This window comes from Myiozetetes cayanensis, unplaced genomic scaffold, assembly GCF_022539395.1.
Source record: "Myiozetetes cayanensis isolate MyiCay16 unplaced genomic scaffold, myiCay2020 scf2-11, whole genome shotgun sequence".
NCBI lineage: Eukaryota > Metazoa > Chordata > Aves > Passeriformes > Tyrannidae > Myiozetetes > Myiozetetes cayanensis.
Genome location: NW_026087411.1, coordinates 27,117,379 through 27,133,965, shown reverse-complemented (window position 1 = coordinate 27,133,965; position 16,587 = coordinate 27,117,379). Strand labels below are relative to the sequence as shown.

Genomic DNA, 16,587 nt, shown 5'->3' with positions numbered 1-16,587 from the left:
GGGTTTTTTGTTCTTTGTTATTTGGTTTCATTTAGGAATATCCAGTTTACCTCTTTCGCTAACTTCTGTCCTTGCTCCACAGATATGGGCTTCTCTTTCATGTCATTCAGTCTTGCCAGAGTTTTTGGGTCATCACGAAGATCAATCTGGCAAGAAAGATTATATTCATGTTGGAATACTTTTTTTTAAACAAAAGTCAGCAGACAATATGACACCCTCATTTAAAAAGAGAATTATTTAAAGGAGTATTGCATCTATTAAAAGGGAGTCATATCATGTTTAAGATCATGGACTGTTCCTGATCCAAAAGCCCTAAATTTAAGATGTGAGTGACTACCTTTAATCCAGAAGGAACTAACATTTATTCTGTAATTCAGCTCTTCAATTAGATGTGATCATCTCAGAATACCAAAATGTTCATCCAGCGGTGGCAGAAAGATTAACCCAAACATGATACCAACATGTGGGTCACTTCGTAAATGAAGCTCAGTCCACTGCCCACAAGAAGCAAGAAGAAAGTGTTCCACTTTTCCCCTTGCTCTTTTGCTTCAGCAAATACTGCATATGACTTAACAGTTGTGGACCCAAGTAACTCCAGTAACATGGGCATGAGCAGACAATTTTGTTCTGTAAGTCCCATGACTTTTTAGAAAGTCAGATGAAGACATGCAGCCAATCTTGCCACCCTGTTTACAATGGGTATAACAAGGTTTTTTTAAACAAATTGGAGATAGCTCATTAGAGAACAACACAGATCTAGGTTTTTCTTCGACTTGTAAAGGTTGTTGCTCCAAAGGCAGAAGGAGGTGCTGCTCAGGTCCTGTTGGGCCTGAACTTCCAGCCCTAAGAAAAGGCACCATACAACAATCCTCATTGTTTAAATAAAGTAGAACAGAACCAGATATACCTGTGTTCCTACTAGTAAAAATGGAACATTAGGTGCATATTCCTTCAACTCCGGTACCCACTCTTCCTTCACATTTTGAAATGAAGCAGGGTTTACCACTGAGAAGCAGATAAGGAAGACATCGGTCATAGGGTAAGATAAAGGTCTCAGACGATCATAGTCTTCCTAAGGAAGAAAAATTCTGTTATCTGCAGTATTAAATTGTTGCCTGTGTTTTGTTAATTTTAAAAGTTATATTCAGAAACTGTATTAATATTTCATGAATGTTGTTGAGGCAAACTTTCTGAATTATTCCAACTTTTCCAGATTAGTTTGTGTGACTGTTAGAGCAGTATCTGCATATAAGGGTAACTGTATGCGAATTTAAGTATTTTAAAAAGTGTATTAATAGTGATGGAAATTTTCTTCTGTATGAGGATATACAGAAGACTACCCTTTAAAAAGTTTTCACTTGAAAAAGCAGGCTTATGGTTCAAATATACTTGCAGATCAAAGGTTAGTTATTTGTAGAGAAATAAGCAGATGTGACTGCTGTAGAGCCATCTAGGTGAGCTTATACAAACCTAGGCTAGATTAAGGCTATTTAATGCACTTGAATGTTCTATTTTGGATCAGATGCAGAGGTGATATTTAAGGCCCTCCTAAGAATTTCATTTCTTAGAAGCTTTACAATCCTGTTGCTAGAGATCAGTGCAGTAGGATATTTGTCAACTGTGCTTTCTATAAGCAAGCCCAGCAAAGGGTCACAAGGAACAGAAATCCAGGATCAAGACTATCAGTGGAATATTAATGCCTTTTGTTTGGGGAGGGGTTAGTGTGAAAAGATTATTATTTGGGTCATTTAGGGCCACAGCATTTAGAGCCACCAGTCATACTGCCAGGGCATACAATACTGTGGCAAGACAGGCACCTAGGAGCATCACCCCTATTGTAAATCAGAATTCTCTCTAGCAAGAGAGAAAGTGGATTTTTGCCATCTATTTTAGCTAAAATCAGAAGGGAACATGCCCCACCTTCTCTCTGCAAGGCTTCCTTTGGTTTTTGGCAATGAACCAATGCCTTACCGTTTCTACCTTGGGTTTTGGGGTTTCTTTTAACAGATAACTAAGACTGAGCCCAGGCATTGCAGAGACAGTGTCAAATGCTGGATTTATGCCTTTTCTTCCACAGTAAACATCCGTTTGTTATGGCTGCTGCAGCAGCCTCCCTCCTTCCCATGTAAGCTCCCCATCTTAATTAAATCTCACAAATATTGGAACGATTTATTCATTAAATGTAGAGACAGAAATGTAATTCAACTCCATGTTTGAAATGAGCCAGAAAATTAAATTTTTGTTTCCTTGGCAACAGTCACATTACCAGATTATTAACCTATAGTCACACACTTAAAAAAACCCTTCATTGTAAAGTTTTAAACGTGGTCACTAGAATTTCAGAAAACATGTAAGAACTTCCTCAGAACAGTTTTTGCTAGGCCCATCTTTCCACTTAGAAGTCAACAGCTATGAGAAGAAGGCTGTCATCCTGCACTGGAGAAAAGACAAGCACAGGCAGAGATTCTGCACTAGCAAGGAGGTGACCATTGACCAGTATTCTCCAGTGCCTGTTTACAGTGTTCTGAACTGGAATCAGTATTCTCATGTGCCATTTTGACTACAGGCTCTACTGCTAGTTTTGTATACGGGTTTGTCAATAAACTAGAGCATGCTTAGTTGTTAACGTGGGTTCCCAATTTCACAACCACAGTAACAGGCACCACTGTGAAACAACAACATTCACAGGCTAGTGTCAGGCTCCTGCCCTTATTCAAAGGAAAAAAACAGTAACCCTGTCTTTTCCACATCTGTGGACATTCATCATAGAAAGCAGAAATAACTTCAAGAACACCACAAGAAGTTGAAACTCTTCAACATTCAATTCTTTTTTAAGCATGTATTTTACATTTTACTTTTCCTACTGAATATAGTTAGATCCTGCTCATTGTTGTTCATGTTTTTCTGGGGTGGAGAACAAAATCCTAAAAGAAGCTTCCCAACTGCAAATTACAGTGGTCCCTGGAGTACAAAATCTCCGTGCAAGGACACACAGGAGAATCTGTCAGTTGCTCTCAAATTCAGTTTTACTAAATCATATGTGGGGTGTATTACTGAATACATTTCTTTAAAAGAAAATATCTAGTTTAAACCTGTAATTTGTTCCTACCACCAAAGAGCTGCCATCACTACACTCAACATTTTCTAAAAATCTCACATCTGGGTTACAGTAACTAGAATACTGTCTGCACTAAATGCTAGAATGCAGAAAGCATTTCACTGTCACCAGAAATTATGTTAGTCCATTAACCTTAAAATACCTCTTTAGTTAATCCATTTCAAATTACAGATGGACCTTTTATTCATAGCAAATATTAATCATTTTCTTAAAGCCGATCTCAGATCTGAACTCCTTTCCTGCTCCTGCATCTGCTTATGTGCCTTCTGATTTATACCCTGTTCCATCTGCACTGGGGAAGCTGTGGGTCCCTCCAGAGTAATTAAGAAGTTAAACTGAAGGCAAGTACAATGTGATTGGATACATCGTGTCCCACAGCTAAAGATGTATGTGGTATTCGCAGCAGTGACTTCACTACATTTATGCTTTCTTAAATTATGAGAGAATTTGGCTATACCTACCAGTCCTGCTGCTTGAAACCTGTCAGGTGCTGTCAGGCTCTCCTTTAAACCTTGCTTGTGCTCTGATCATTAGGTTCATATTGATATTAATAGTGGAAAATACTTCTAACAAAGCCTTCCACCACATGGTTAGACTGATCCTGGGTCCTCCTGAGAGAGACCCTGCTTAAATGTTATCAACACCTAGTAGGCCATTTGTGCCTAAAGATTCCTTCTGCCTCCCAAAACCCCCTCAGAAATAGCAATCAAACCTGTAAACTTTCTGTGATGTACTGGGCCTATATAACTGCTGAACTGGGTAGAAGAATCTGAAATACCAAATTAATTTAGACTTAATATTAGAGAAGCCTGGAAAAATCTTATTGCTTCAACTATAATTTATTTCCTGAATCTAGTGTAAGGGAAATAAATGTAGTTTATTCTAAAATTAAATGCAATGGCAAAATTAATTATACTAGCCAGTCAAGATAAACTGCAATTCGAGTGCATGTACACGCCACACTGTATGGCAGTTAGACTAATCAGACAATCTAATTGGAGGAGACACTGCATACATATTTAGGCATTAAAAATATTTAAAGAATTTAACTGGAATATTTCAAGAATGTGAATAAAGTGGGCAAGAAAGCCTCTAAGGATCAAAATAATCAGTTATAAGTCTCAAAAACTCCAGGCTATAATAGTGAAACGGCATGTTCTCCAACATACTCTGAACTTCAAACAAAAATCGCTCTATGTTTGCTGAAGCAGGTGAATACAAAGATATGCTGAAAATACAAGGGATGTAATAAGTTTAAACAAAATTGGATGCAAGTATGTTGACTTAGCTAACATTATATGAAGCTGTGATCCCTATAAAAGACATGACACTGCAGCAGGACTGTTCATCATTTACACAGTATCCCTGTGGAAACCCAGAAGAGCTGCCAATATGCATCACATGAAAAAGGAGATGACATGGAGGAAGTAATTACTTGACTTGGCTTCTCAACTACAAACAGGGCTTTTTGTTTTGTTTTTAAGAGTGGAGAATGGAAATCCATACAATGGAAATTCAAACTTTTAAATTGTCACATCACCCTACTTTTGATATACTCCAGTTTTGATATTCTGCAGGTATGTCTAGCATTGCCTTTAACTTACCTCCTTAAAATCTGTCCTTTAGGTCTCTTTTTTGATGTTACAGTACCTGATAATCTGCCTGAGATTTTCAACTTCCTTGTCCTTGAATACCAAATCACTGATTTTCATTGTATTTTGAATGTTGAAGTGAACTGGCTCTAACATGTCCAAAATCTGGCTATTTCCTACATTTACCTGTTCAAAAATGGGTCTTGAGAAACTTTTTGTATGCAGACTGAAGAATGGTATTGCAATTCTGCAGAATTATATTCTTCCTCATTTCAAGAGTTTTGTTCAGCCTAAAAGCAGTGAATGCAGTGCCCTATTTCAAGTCATAAATTTGATTCTGAACTAAGACTTTTGCACAGTTCCATGGATATCAGCTGAGAGACACATCTAAAATCGCACAAACTATATTCCTAACTCTCCACTGACACATATACAGTCCTGAGCAAATCATTATCCTCTCTCTATTTGCATCTTCCCATCTGTAGAGGTTTGCTAGCTTCATAATACATTAGTCTTTGCAAAGCATTCCTTTGAGTTACACAGCTTATGTGCAGTGGAATGCTTTTTAAAACATAAACTAAGAGAAAGTGGAGTATTACTATTTCTGAATAACCTTTTTGACACACAAAAAGCACTATTTCCTGATATTTATTAGAAAACTGAAGTGAGAGGTGCAGGCATACAGGAATTCTGTCGTACTAGAGACTCTATAGCTCCACTGTTTCATGGTTATCATGCTCCTCCTGGCCCAGGTTGAAGTGATGGGGACAGAGACAGAAGTCATTACCCCTCTGTCAGTAATGTGAGACCACAGGCCTTCTCCTCTGGAATGGTATCAAGGTCTCTCTATCCAATTTGGAGAGATGAACGGCTATTAGACCTTTGCAGTCAATACCTCCCCACTTCTTGATCAAGACCTTTGAGGAAATTCACACCTCTCAGATCTGTCGTCGCAGGTAGTAAAGACGATGTCAGACAGATCTGTTTGATTTTTATTTCCTTGCAAATATGGGGGCTAGTGTCTTTAAGCAAATAGGAAAAAACAAGTTCTGGTATGTCAGTAACACTGAGGCAGGGGCCCAGGGTGTGTCATGTTTTAATCCACACTAGGTGTTTTGTACTCTGATGGAACCAAAGCAGCGAATCATTTTATGTGTTTTGCAGCCTAGGAACGAAATTTTAACAATGCACCTCCAGTTCTACTGACATACACTTATAAACAAAAGCATAATCCTATTTCTTTTCTATTCCGAGAGGCATAAAGTCGATGGGAGGGAACAAAATAAAGCTTGCACCACTGGAGGAAAATCCGGAGCTCAAAAACTCTGGGTTTATGATCTCTGTGTTAGCAACCATCTGTTGCTTTCACAGCGTACAACAGCAATCGTAAGAGGAGGTTCTCACTCCCAACCATCTGTTTTTAGAGGGGAAGCCAAAAATAGGCATCAGGCAGAGTTGCTAGAGGAATCCAACCTCTAGCAGCAAAGGGTAATCACTACTGCTGCTCAGAGGGCTCAGTGAGGCAGAGTTTTGCAGAGCAAAATCCCAGCTAAAAGCCCAAGTTTTAACTGACTTCATAGTAGGGTTTGGTAATAACAGGCAGAACTCCTCTCTCAATATGAATTGCCAAACTTTAATTTTTGAAGTGCATTTCAAAGCTTTCTTCATTTTTCAGTTTCCCTCCCTGAAAATAAATTTCTGTTTCAGAAGGTCCCTGTAACATTCTGGAAAACTTCAGAAATGAACCGGAACGACTGTTGTACATAACATGTACACCAGGGACTTAAGTAACAGCTCACAGTTACCCCTGGACACATCTTGCCATCTCCCCCAAATTGTTTGGATGTAAAGGCTGATCTGCAGCTTTGCCATAAGCACCAGGCAAAGCCTCTGAAAGCAACTGCCTACTCCAAAAGCACACCAGGAAACAGACTTCACCCCGCTGAATCACCCTGTGGTTTCTGATTCTACGAGATGCTTGGTGGGGGAGGAGAGAGAGGGAAGTGGCCTGTACTGCCCCATGCCAAGCACAAATTGCTTCCCTGGCTAAAAAGCACTCTCCTTTTTTTTTTTTTCAGTCTGGGCTGTGTAACTCTGTAACCCTTTGCAAGGAAAGAGGGTGGGGCGTCCCCCAGGATGCTGGTTTCCTGGCACTATGGCTCACAAGGCACCACTAATGCAGGACCATTTGGCAGAAAGTTGCAATTTGGACTGACACAGCATTGCCGTAAAATGTCTGCTTGTCCAGTCCTGCAACCCAACCTCTGTTACACTGATCACTGCATTTCATTTTTCATCTGTAGCCCCTGGCTTTTGAACACGCAAAATGAGATGGCAGTGATTATTTCCTGGCTGCAGGGGAAAAGTGCACTACAGACCCTCTGTCTCTTCTCAGGCTTCTGAGGATACAGCTGGCATTGCTAAAGAAAGCAGAATTGTCCTGTTGTGGCTTGCTCACAGGTTTCTCAGGGAGTGCAAAAAGCTGCTGATTTAGGCCCAGCATCTATTTTTAATTTATAGAAAAGGCTTCAGGAATGCAGGGTAAGTGCTCTTCCATTGTATTCTAAAAATGAAGTAAGCTGATCTAAATCCATTTCTGAATTCCTGTGAAGAGGACTGTTCAAAGGACATATGAATTATACATTGAAAAAGCCCAGGGTTTGTGAATTAGGATTTTTTTTTTTTTTTTTTTTTTACAAAACTTTCCTTCTGGCATATTTGAGAACTGTGCAACTGCTCACATGTCTGAAAAGCTTTTCTGTATACAGAGAAATAACTAGCTGGAAGATGGAGCCTAGTATGATGGATTTTAGAGCATTAGACACAGGACAGAATATTTCTTTAATTATACACAAAAAGGCCTTTAAGTGATCAGATTTGATCCTAGTCTTAATGTATGGTTCAATACTGTCCAAATCCTACATCTTGCCATGTGGTAATGCTAAACTATTTTCCTAGATGGTCTCAACAGCATTCTCTCTCCCTCCTCTTCATCACTACAAGAACTTCAACTTGCTGGCTTCTTCGTGGTTTTCTGAAAGTGGAAGTTGCTGCCTTTTCTCCATAAGGCTTATTATTTTAGCATCTGTAACAACAGAACATGGATTCAACTGACTGCCAGCAGTACCGGCAAGCACAGTTTCACTTAAACACCTTCACTTAAAACAGTTGCTTGTGGCAGATTAACTGCCATGGACAGACCCTTTCACTCCTTGCTCATGAGAAATCTCAAGGCTATGGTGTGCTCCTATCCCAGTTCCCTTCCCACTGTCAGTAAGCTTATGAACAGCACTCTTTCCACCCATTTTCCCCAGGAAAGGAATTCACCCCAGTTGTGGTGACTGCAGCCACGAACAATCAGGATTTCCCATTCTTTCAGATATAGGCAGTCAAAGGAAAAAAATGAAACAGGAGATCTGGTCAGATCCTCTGCAGAACCTGCTCTTTGGAAAGACGGGTTCTTTCACTTTATTTTCAAAGAATATGACCTGTTCTCCCAGGCAAAACTGCCCATGGATTGCAGTTGGTTTAATACAATTATCCATATCATATCAGACATGTATGATATGATATATATATATACTACATATATAAATCCTGATCAGAAAAGAAACACTGATCAGTGAGGTGTCCCATTCCGTTTCACTTTTTACAAAAGCGTGTTCTTCGGTCCAGAGATGAGCAACATCTTTGTAAGACAGAAGACTACAGCTTCACACTGACTCCTTGAGATTAATTCCACATCACACAATTTCTCAGGAGAACACCAGTGTCAGAGTACCAGTGCCATCATGCGCACATTGAATAAACACATCACAGTGAAAGGGCTTTTGGAATTACAGGAGTTGCTAAGACGCTTCTGCACCTCATTTTATGTCAAGTCCCAGTTTGTCAGGGCTAACAGCTTCCACTGAAGAACGTGGTAAAACACTGCAGCAGATGTTGAGGCCATTGAAAAACTGCCTACAGCTTTTCTTTCTCAAGTGAGGAGTTTGTAAGCCATCTCACTGCCTGTGGCTGGGCTATCTGTCGGTCATAACTAAAGTTGCATCCCAGGTCACACCTGGCATCCATCCCTTATTGTCTCCAACACTGAATCCAACTGGAACTCAGACCAACAAGGAACCAGCATTAAGTCCTACTGATTGTCTTTAAGCATTCATGACTACATCCAATTTAGAGCGCAACCTGCCTGAGGCACTCTCAGTCTGTGTTTTATTCATCTCAAGCAATATACACACCTAGGATGCTGACAGATGTTCCTTTCCTCTGGAGAATAATGCTGCCACCTGCATTTTTATATGCAAACCAGCGAGTACCAGCCATAGCAAAGAATTATTGCACACGTGCCACAGCACGGATGTAGCACAGAGCAGGATTAAAACAGACTGGGGACAGTAGCTGCTAACATGTCAAATGACACAACCTCTCCAGAACTGCTGAAAGTGTCATGTAGCACCCAGCCACATTTTTCTGAACACGACTTATCTAGTCACCAATCCAACAGACTGCTTATAAAACTACAGAACAGAGCAGTAAAAAGATACAGTTCCCCTCTTCTCTGCCCTCATTTTGCATTTTTTTCTCATTAAAGGAGGGGCAGTTTTGTTACAAATTTAACTGCTAATTTGGAGGTTTAAAAAAAAGTCCTGAAGTCCTGAAAAGCCAGGTTAGCTAAGGCCTGGTCTAGTGGGAGCTGTCCCTGCGGAGATTGGGACTAGACGATTTTTAAGGTCCATTCCAATCCCTTAACATTCTATGATTCTGTCTCAAAGCATCCATTTTAGTGATGTTGGAGTTTGTAATTCAGAATAGAACTGCAGGACTTGGAATCAGTGTGCTTTATGTTATTTCTTAAAGCCCAGTTTCCTGGAGTCTTGTGAAGAAAAATCACATCCTTTTCACCTTTTAAATGAAAGATAAGTTTCTATTACCCCACAGATACAGAGAAAACTTGAATACATGAAGCCCAAAGGTTTAAAGAAAACCCACATGCAGCAAAGGGCAAAAACCATTATGATTTTGTAGGGGTTTTTAGGTAGCAGTGTCTGCAGATAGGAATAGCTGACTCATCATTTTGAATGCCTGGGACTGACAAGACCTTGGTATTGCTGGAGTGAGTTTTATGTCTGCTTTGTCCATGTGTTCTCAATAAAGGAACTGGAACAAAGCTTACTGAAATCAGCAATCAGGGTACCTGCTAGCACAGAGCTTTGGATCACACCCCAACACACTATAAGCCCTTTTACACTGCAGGTCAGTGCTGTGGAGGCAGTACTCTAGTCAAAATACAAATTTAGTTTGTTATAAGATGTAGTTTGGAAGCTGAATCAGAAGTCAGGCTATAAATGAAAACTATGCATTTTTTATACTTATTTACCAAAATATGAAGAGCTCTTTGCAAAGGGAACAGATTTCAACTGAGAAGTCTGACTGTGAGCCTGATGAAAATTCCCATGGTCTTATACATTCTCTTTCAGAAAAACTCCATCAGCTCATGCCACCTTACCCAGTTGTCCCATTCCATCACTCCTGCCTTCTGCAGTTCAGCTGTAGATTATATGAGACTGAACTCGGTGCAGGTGCACACATCAACTTAAAATGAAGTAGGAAGTAAGAGTAACATTGTGCTGGAAGAGCAGTAACAATTCCTTGTGTTCAGTGTTGCCTTTTTAGCTGGTGATATTTGGACAGCATCAAAACATGCCACTATACCTCAAAGGAATTATAAATGAGTAAAATTCAGGCAGCACTTTACCACAAACTACAGGATATCCACTGACTCTTAACCCAGGAAAAAGGGCTTTTTACTTGGCCTCATAAGCAATGTTTAGCGAGAGTCTGTCTAGGCCAGTAGAAGTTTCAGAAAACCTCTCAAATTTGGTTTGCTTTGGGTTCTTTATTTTGGCCTGCCATTAATTTGCTGTCAATGTGGAAAAGACATTCTGGATCTACATTTTCAAACTCATCCCTTACATTTGATTTTTGGTGTCGTTATTCAGAAAAGCTGTGGGGCTTTTGGCACTCTGGAAAATTAAACATAACTGTCTTGAGTTTCCAACATCTATCCAATGGATGCTTCTGGGAACTCAGAGCAACATCTCCTATCCCGTGACTCCCCATCTGGCAATAGCAGCACTTACCTATCCTTCTAGGAAAGCTGTGATGCTTTCAAAGCGTGAGTCACAGCTCACAAGGAGGCGTTTGAATGCAAGCTTCACACTGGGATTATTATTGTTGCAAGGCCATTTTTAAAAGCAAATCTGAAAGTACAAGTCCCCTTCCTTTTAAAGGGAAAGCCTGTCTTTGCTTAAAGCCTTGTCTAGAGAACTCCTGACAGAGATTGGAAGCTCAGGTAGTTCTCCTCCTCTTACACTGAGAAACCTTAATTCCAAAGGGAGCATCTAGGCATGTTTTTATTTTATCTGCATACATCCAGTTGTTAAATCTACGTGGCTGGCAACATCCTGAGGCACAGAGCAGCTTCAGCGGAGGCTGAGCTATTCATAGGCCAGCACGCCAGCCGGGAGTGAGCTCATGAGCTCGCAGCTTCCCAGCACCAGCTGCCAGCTCGGCTGGGACATGTAAAGGGAGCGAGGGAAAATGCATGTGGGAGGAGGGAGGCGCAAGGGGGAACAGAAAGGGGACAGGATCTTAATTGCTAATATCTCATGTCACGACCTGCCAAAATCACGTTAGAGATCTTGGTGTTTACAACTCTGCAGTAAAGGATGGCAGGCTTTGCATTGTGTGAGATTGCTTTGCTCCAGGCTGGCATTTGGCGCTACGACTGCCTGGTAGGGGCAACTCGGAAGGAGCAATGTGCTCTGAGGAGGGGCATTTCTATTTCCCAACAGACCAGCCAAAATGATCAGCACCTGCCTCTCCTCTCAGTCGGATACCAGAGTGGTACCTGCTAGCTCAGGGCTACCTACCAAAGCCAAGACAAAGAGCCAGCAAGGAGTCTAAAGATTACGGCTATTTATTTATAGCAACTGCTGCGAGTTTGGTGACCATCCATTTAATAACCACACCTCATACACAGGCACATTCACACTTACAACCATGTGTTTTGACATGAATGCAGAACTTCCTGAGCTAGCTTTACACACTTCAGCAGCCTGACCAACTTTAAAAAAATTTGCTTTTAACATCAGGACTTCCGTTAAAATGAAAAAATCAGTGTATCTGAATTAAGATGGCTGTGGCTGCAACCAGAGTGACCATCGGTACCTGAACTGAGACATACCAAGAAGTGGACTGTTGTGCTCTTGTGCTTAGCATATCTTGTGGTACTGTTTTGGTGACAGTTGAGAAGGCACTGTGAGCTTCGTTCTATCAGACCATATATTAGGGCCTTTAAGGCAGAGATATAAAAGTGAAAAGACAAGGAACACAAGGCACTGCACCATAGTAAGTTTCCCCATACCCCTCTCTGCACTGCCCAGGTGCTGTTTCGTGCCAAACGTGCACCTAACAGCCATTCTGTGCCTCAGCATCTCTCTTCCCACAGAAACAGGAGCAACACAGGCTCTGCTACTGCAACCTCCCTATCCTCTCTCTAGGTCCCAACCATCCTTCACAGCAGCAGAGCAAGACTTCCACCTGTATGTGGTCAGCACCTACTGGAGGAAAGGGACACTATGAATGAAAATTGACAGCAAAAGCGATTGGCAGGAGGATGGACCCCAACAGACATTTTAAACAACAGCCTTCAAAATCCCCAAAAGGCAACTGCTGTGTGTCCTCCCATTTATCCCAATCATCTGGGACATGGCAAGGGGACACACAGCACACTTCTTTGTTAGTGCTTACAGACATTTCTCCAGAAGTGTTAATATCACGAGAGCTGGCAGTATTACTTCTGGTATCATGGAAGATCAAAATGATAATCAGTTGTCACCAATTCAAAAGCACTCAAATGTGGTGATCTTAACAGACCCCTCATTAAGCTGTGATTCTCATCCCAAGCTGATTATGCCACATAGCCCTGCTCAGTGAAGGGAAGTATTGAGACACAATCTCCCAGAGCAAAACAGGTAACTACAAAGCCAAAGGCATCCAAGCATCAGTATCACAAGCACCTCACATTTAAACTTCAGTGCACTGGTGCAGGTCTTTAATGTAGGTAGGTTCCACAGATCTCATCTTCCTGCAGAAACCAAGACCCATTTTAAGCCCACACAGTGCAATCAGAAGGCTAAAAGGAGCTGCTGGCTCCACCTCTGGAAGGAATTGCTGGAGGAATGGCACCAAATTCCCACGTGTCTCCTTGACATGGGAGGCTGCCTTCACAGCTGCAAATCCGAACAGGCTCTGAGAGCCTCCACCGCTCAGCAGCTGTACTGGCTATTTTCTGCTGAACCAGGGCCTCAGTATTTTCAGCCAGAGAAAAGCTGCCTTGAACTCACACACACCCAAGGGCCTGTGTATAAACTGAACTTTGTGAACCACTAGTGGCATTTTTCTCTGCTATGTATAACTAGGAAAAAATGGGATTTTAATAGACTTGTTTTCAACGTACTTTAAACTCACAAAGATATGAGGCCTTATGTCATCGTTATAGTTACTACATGTGATCCTGTGTGTGTTATGGAGAAGCAAGCTAGAAATGAGTACTGGGTGAACTCAAAAGCTTGCAACTCCTCTGCCAAAGCAAAGTCTGTCACAAGTTGCTAAATACACAACCACGCAAGTTAAAGAGACCCACACACTGATAAGTCAGTATTTCAGGGTGATGAGCCTACTGTACATCAGCTATGAACCAAAAGGTCTTTAATCTTCGCTCTGCTGTGGACTTCATGCATGGATTTGGAGTAAGTCACTGTTTAAACCTTCATTTACCCCCTCACTCCTCTTCCCCCTGAACTGAGATCTGCAGACTGTACCTATACTCTGTCCACAGCTGGGAGTATAAACACGTTGAAGACCGTGAACTGCTCAGATACCACAGTGATCACACACTGCCAAGTTTTAATAAGATTATACTATCGGGCCAGTATTTTACAGTAAAACAATTTGGGGGTGACAGAACTAGAAATAAAAGCACTGATGTATGCTGGCACAGAAATCCCGACTCTGGGCAGCAGGCATGTACCAGATGCAGCATGCTGTTTCCCCACCACAGAGAAGGCATCATCAACTCATGTCTTTTCTGCTCTTTACTATATATGTTTAAGCTTTAAAGTAAGCTTTCTGTTATTGCACAAAAGAAGACAGGCTTTCAGCTCACTCTCTGACAAAGCAACCTTTAGCTGAATGAAGTTGCTGGACTGGCAGCCTCAGATGTCCACCAGTTCCCCAAACATGCTGAAGTGGGATGGGCATAGTGGTAAAGATTTTATTAGCACCACAGGTCTGACTAAAAGGAGAGTTTTGCCAAGACCAGATATATCTGTTAAGTAGCCTCATTAAAACACCCTACATGAGCTGAGGCTCCTCTGAATCAGGCCAGCAAGATCTGTTCCTAAGTACCTCAAAAACTGCTCTGTAATTCAAACTGAAGACTCCAGCTTTTCAGAAACTGGAAAAAAAGCTTACCTCAACTTTTTACACCTCTGGATATACAACTTCACACTGACAAGATTTTCATAGTATAACAGGAACACCTTCACTTGCTGTTTGTTGTAAACTGGCCAGTTTACCCTCCTAACTTTTGAGGAGGCCAAGGGTCACCTGGGTTTGTACTGAGCACATTCACACAGAGTGGGATACCACAAAACCAGCTTAGTTAAGGTAACACAGAGCTAACAACACATACGCTCATTAACAGCAACAAGCCCAGCACTAGCAGTTTGAGACGGCATCCCCAAATACACTATGCATATGTACAGTAGTGCTAGGGTCACTTTCACACTTTCCAATGCTCGTTATTAAAAAAAAAGAAAATTAGTTGCATGTTAACCAAATGCTTTCTCTCTCTGAGCGCTAAATCCTCATTTTGTAACCTGCTTAAGCAACATTTTACAAGCCGTGTTTTGAACCAATTACTACTGAAAAACAGGACTATGACAGTAACAAGAAATGCACTCAGTTGGCATAAATTTGACTAGTTTGTGTTTATGTTAGTGAGATGACAACCATGAAGTCAGTCTTTGTGGGAAGAGTCTCACCCTTCAGGGTATCAGCTTTTGGGAAATGGGGCTGTTTCCTACAGTCCTCATGGAATTAATTATATTAGTGATTTCAAGCCTAACAAAGATATAAAAGACCATTCAAATGCTGATTCCCTTACCTAAGGCTATATACAGATCTAAAAGGGTACACTGATTCAGGCAGCAGTTGTTCAATTAAGTATAGGAATAACATGGTTAAAAATTACCGCTTCAGCCTATGCGAGTTCAGTGAGATTATCTTACTAGTTGCTCTTTACAACAAGGAAGCATGTCTGAGGTCATGTGAGACCAAAGCACATGCTCATGCTGCAAGAAGAAGTTTTAATATAAGGAATACACAACTTTACAGAAACCCATGCAGCATTTCCATATATACTCCACACCTCCTTAGGTCAGGCCCTTCACAAACTGTTTCCAATAAGGCACCCCCAGAAAGCTGGAAGTACTCTAACCCCGGAGAAGACCATGCTCGGCCCGCGGCTGGTGCCATGCAAGTTAAGCTAACAAAGAGGTGACTTGAATCATGGAGCCCTTTAGAAACCACTACACCAGTGATCCCTCCACACATCCAGCATTTTATCCATCATTAAAGTTACTTAAGAGCCATGCTGACATCACAGCATCTTTCACAACCGGCTGTAATCTTAACCAAATGAATCACTTGAATTGTTTGGGACAGCAAAAGAAACCCAGGTTATCTCAAAGGCAGTGGCTGAGACATTTTTTCCCACGTTATTATTTTCCACCTTTAGTTTGAACAACTCTTTATAGCTATTTGAGCGCTGTAAAGCACAAACAAGGCAAGCTGCGGCAGCCTGGCTCTTCATCCGACCCGAGGCGGCCGAGGCAGCGCGTTCCCTGTGTGCGGAACGGGGCATGTTTTCCCAGCTGAAGGCCGGCCGAGGGTCGGCACCCCAGGGGAGGGGGCTGGCCGGGGCCGATGCCCCGGCACGGAGCAGTGCCCTCCAGGCGCAGGGCATCCCTCCGCCCCCGCCGGGCGATGCCGCGGCGCCCCGGTCCCAGCACCGCTAAAAATAAAGCCCGTCTCCGCCTGCCCGCCCTCGGGAACCAGGGTTGGATCGATGGTTTTCTTTTAAATCTGCATTTTATCAATCCCCCCCCCCGCCAACCCGGCTCCGAACCGCCCAGCTCGGACCGCAGCCCTGCGAATAACTTCGGGGATGGCCGGGACCGCCGCCGGGCGGGGGGACGGGGCCGGGGGGCCCGCGGGCAGCGCTCGGCACTCACCTGGCCGGCGGTGTCGTACAGCCCCAGCAGGTACTGCTTGCCCCCGACGGTGACGCTGACTGCGAGAGGGGAGAAACACAGCGGGTGAGGGGGGGCAGCCCCCGGCCGACCCCCTCCCAACCCCCCGGCAGGGCCAGGCCGGAGGATGGAGTCAGGAGGGAGGGGGGAGCCGGGGCGGCAGCCGCAGCCCCCCGCCCGCTCACCTGCGTAGTGGTCGAACACGGTGGGCACGTACTCCTCGGGGAAGGCGTCGTTGGCGTAGCTCATCAGCAGGCACGTCTTGCCCACGGCGCCGTCCCCCACCACCACGCACTTCAGCATGACCGCCGCGCTGCCATGGGCCATGGCCGGAGCCCGCCCTCATGGCCCCGCGGGCGCGCCCCGCCAAGCCGGGCCCCTCGGCATCGCCGCCGCCGCCGCTCAGCGGGCGCCCCCGCCGGCCCCCGCCGGGCGCGGCCCCCCCGCCATCCGCCGCCGCGCTGGGCCCGGCGGGAGCCGCCTTCCCCCGGCCGCG

At 43.1% G+C, this 16,587-nt stretch overlaps 1 protein-coding gene across 3 annotated transcripts in view; it reads right to left on the bottom strand.

The window, feature by feature from the left end:
- The window catches only part of RHOQ (ras homolog family member Q), a 22,182-nt gene extending 5,595 nt beyond the window's left edge, over window positions 1–16,587 (bottom strand). The window contains exons 1-4 of one of the 3 annotated variants that reach the window (XM_050314952.1): window positions 16,277–16,587; window positions 16,074–16,132; window positions 908–1,072; window positions 51–146 (exon numbers count right to left, since the gene is read on the bottom strand). In XM_050314952.1, the coding sequence (XP_050170909.1) occupies window positions 51–146; window positions 908–1,072; window positions 16,074–16,132; window positions 16,277–16,418 (462 nt within the window). In that variant the 5' untranslated portion in view covers window positions 16,419–16,587. The remainder of the gene's footprint in view (window positions 1–50; window positions 147–907; window positions 1,073–16,073; window positions 16,133–16,276) is intronic. The other 2 variants (XM_050314950.1, XM_050314953.1) reach the window with 2 other exon arrangements.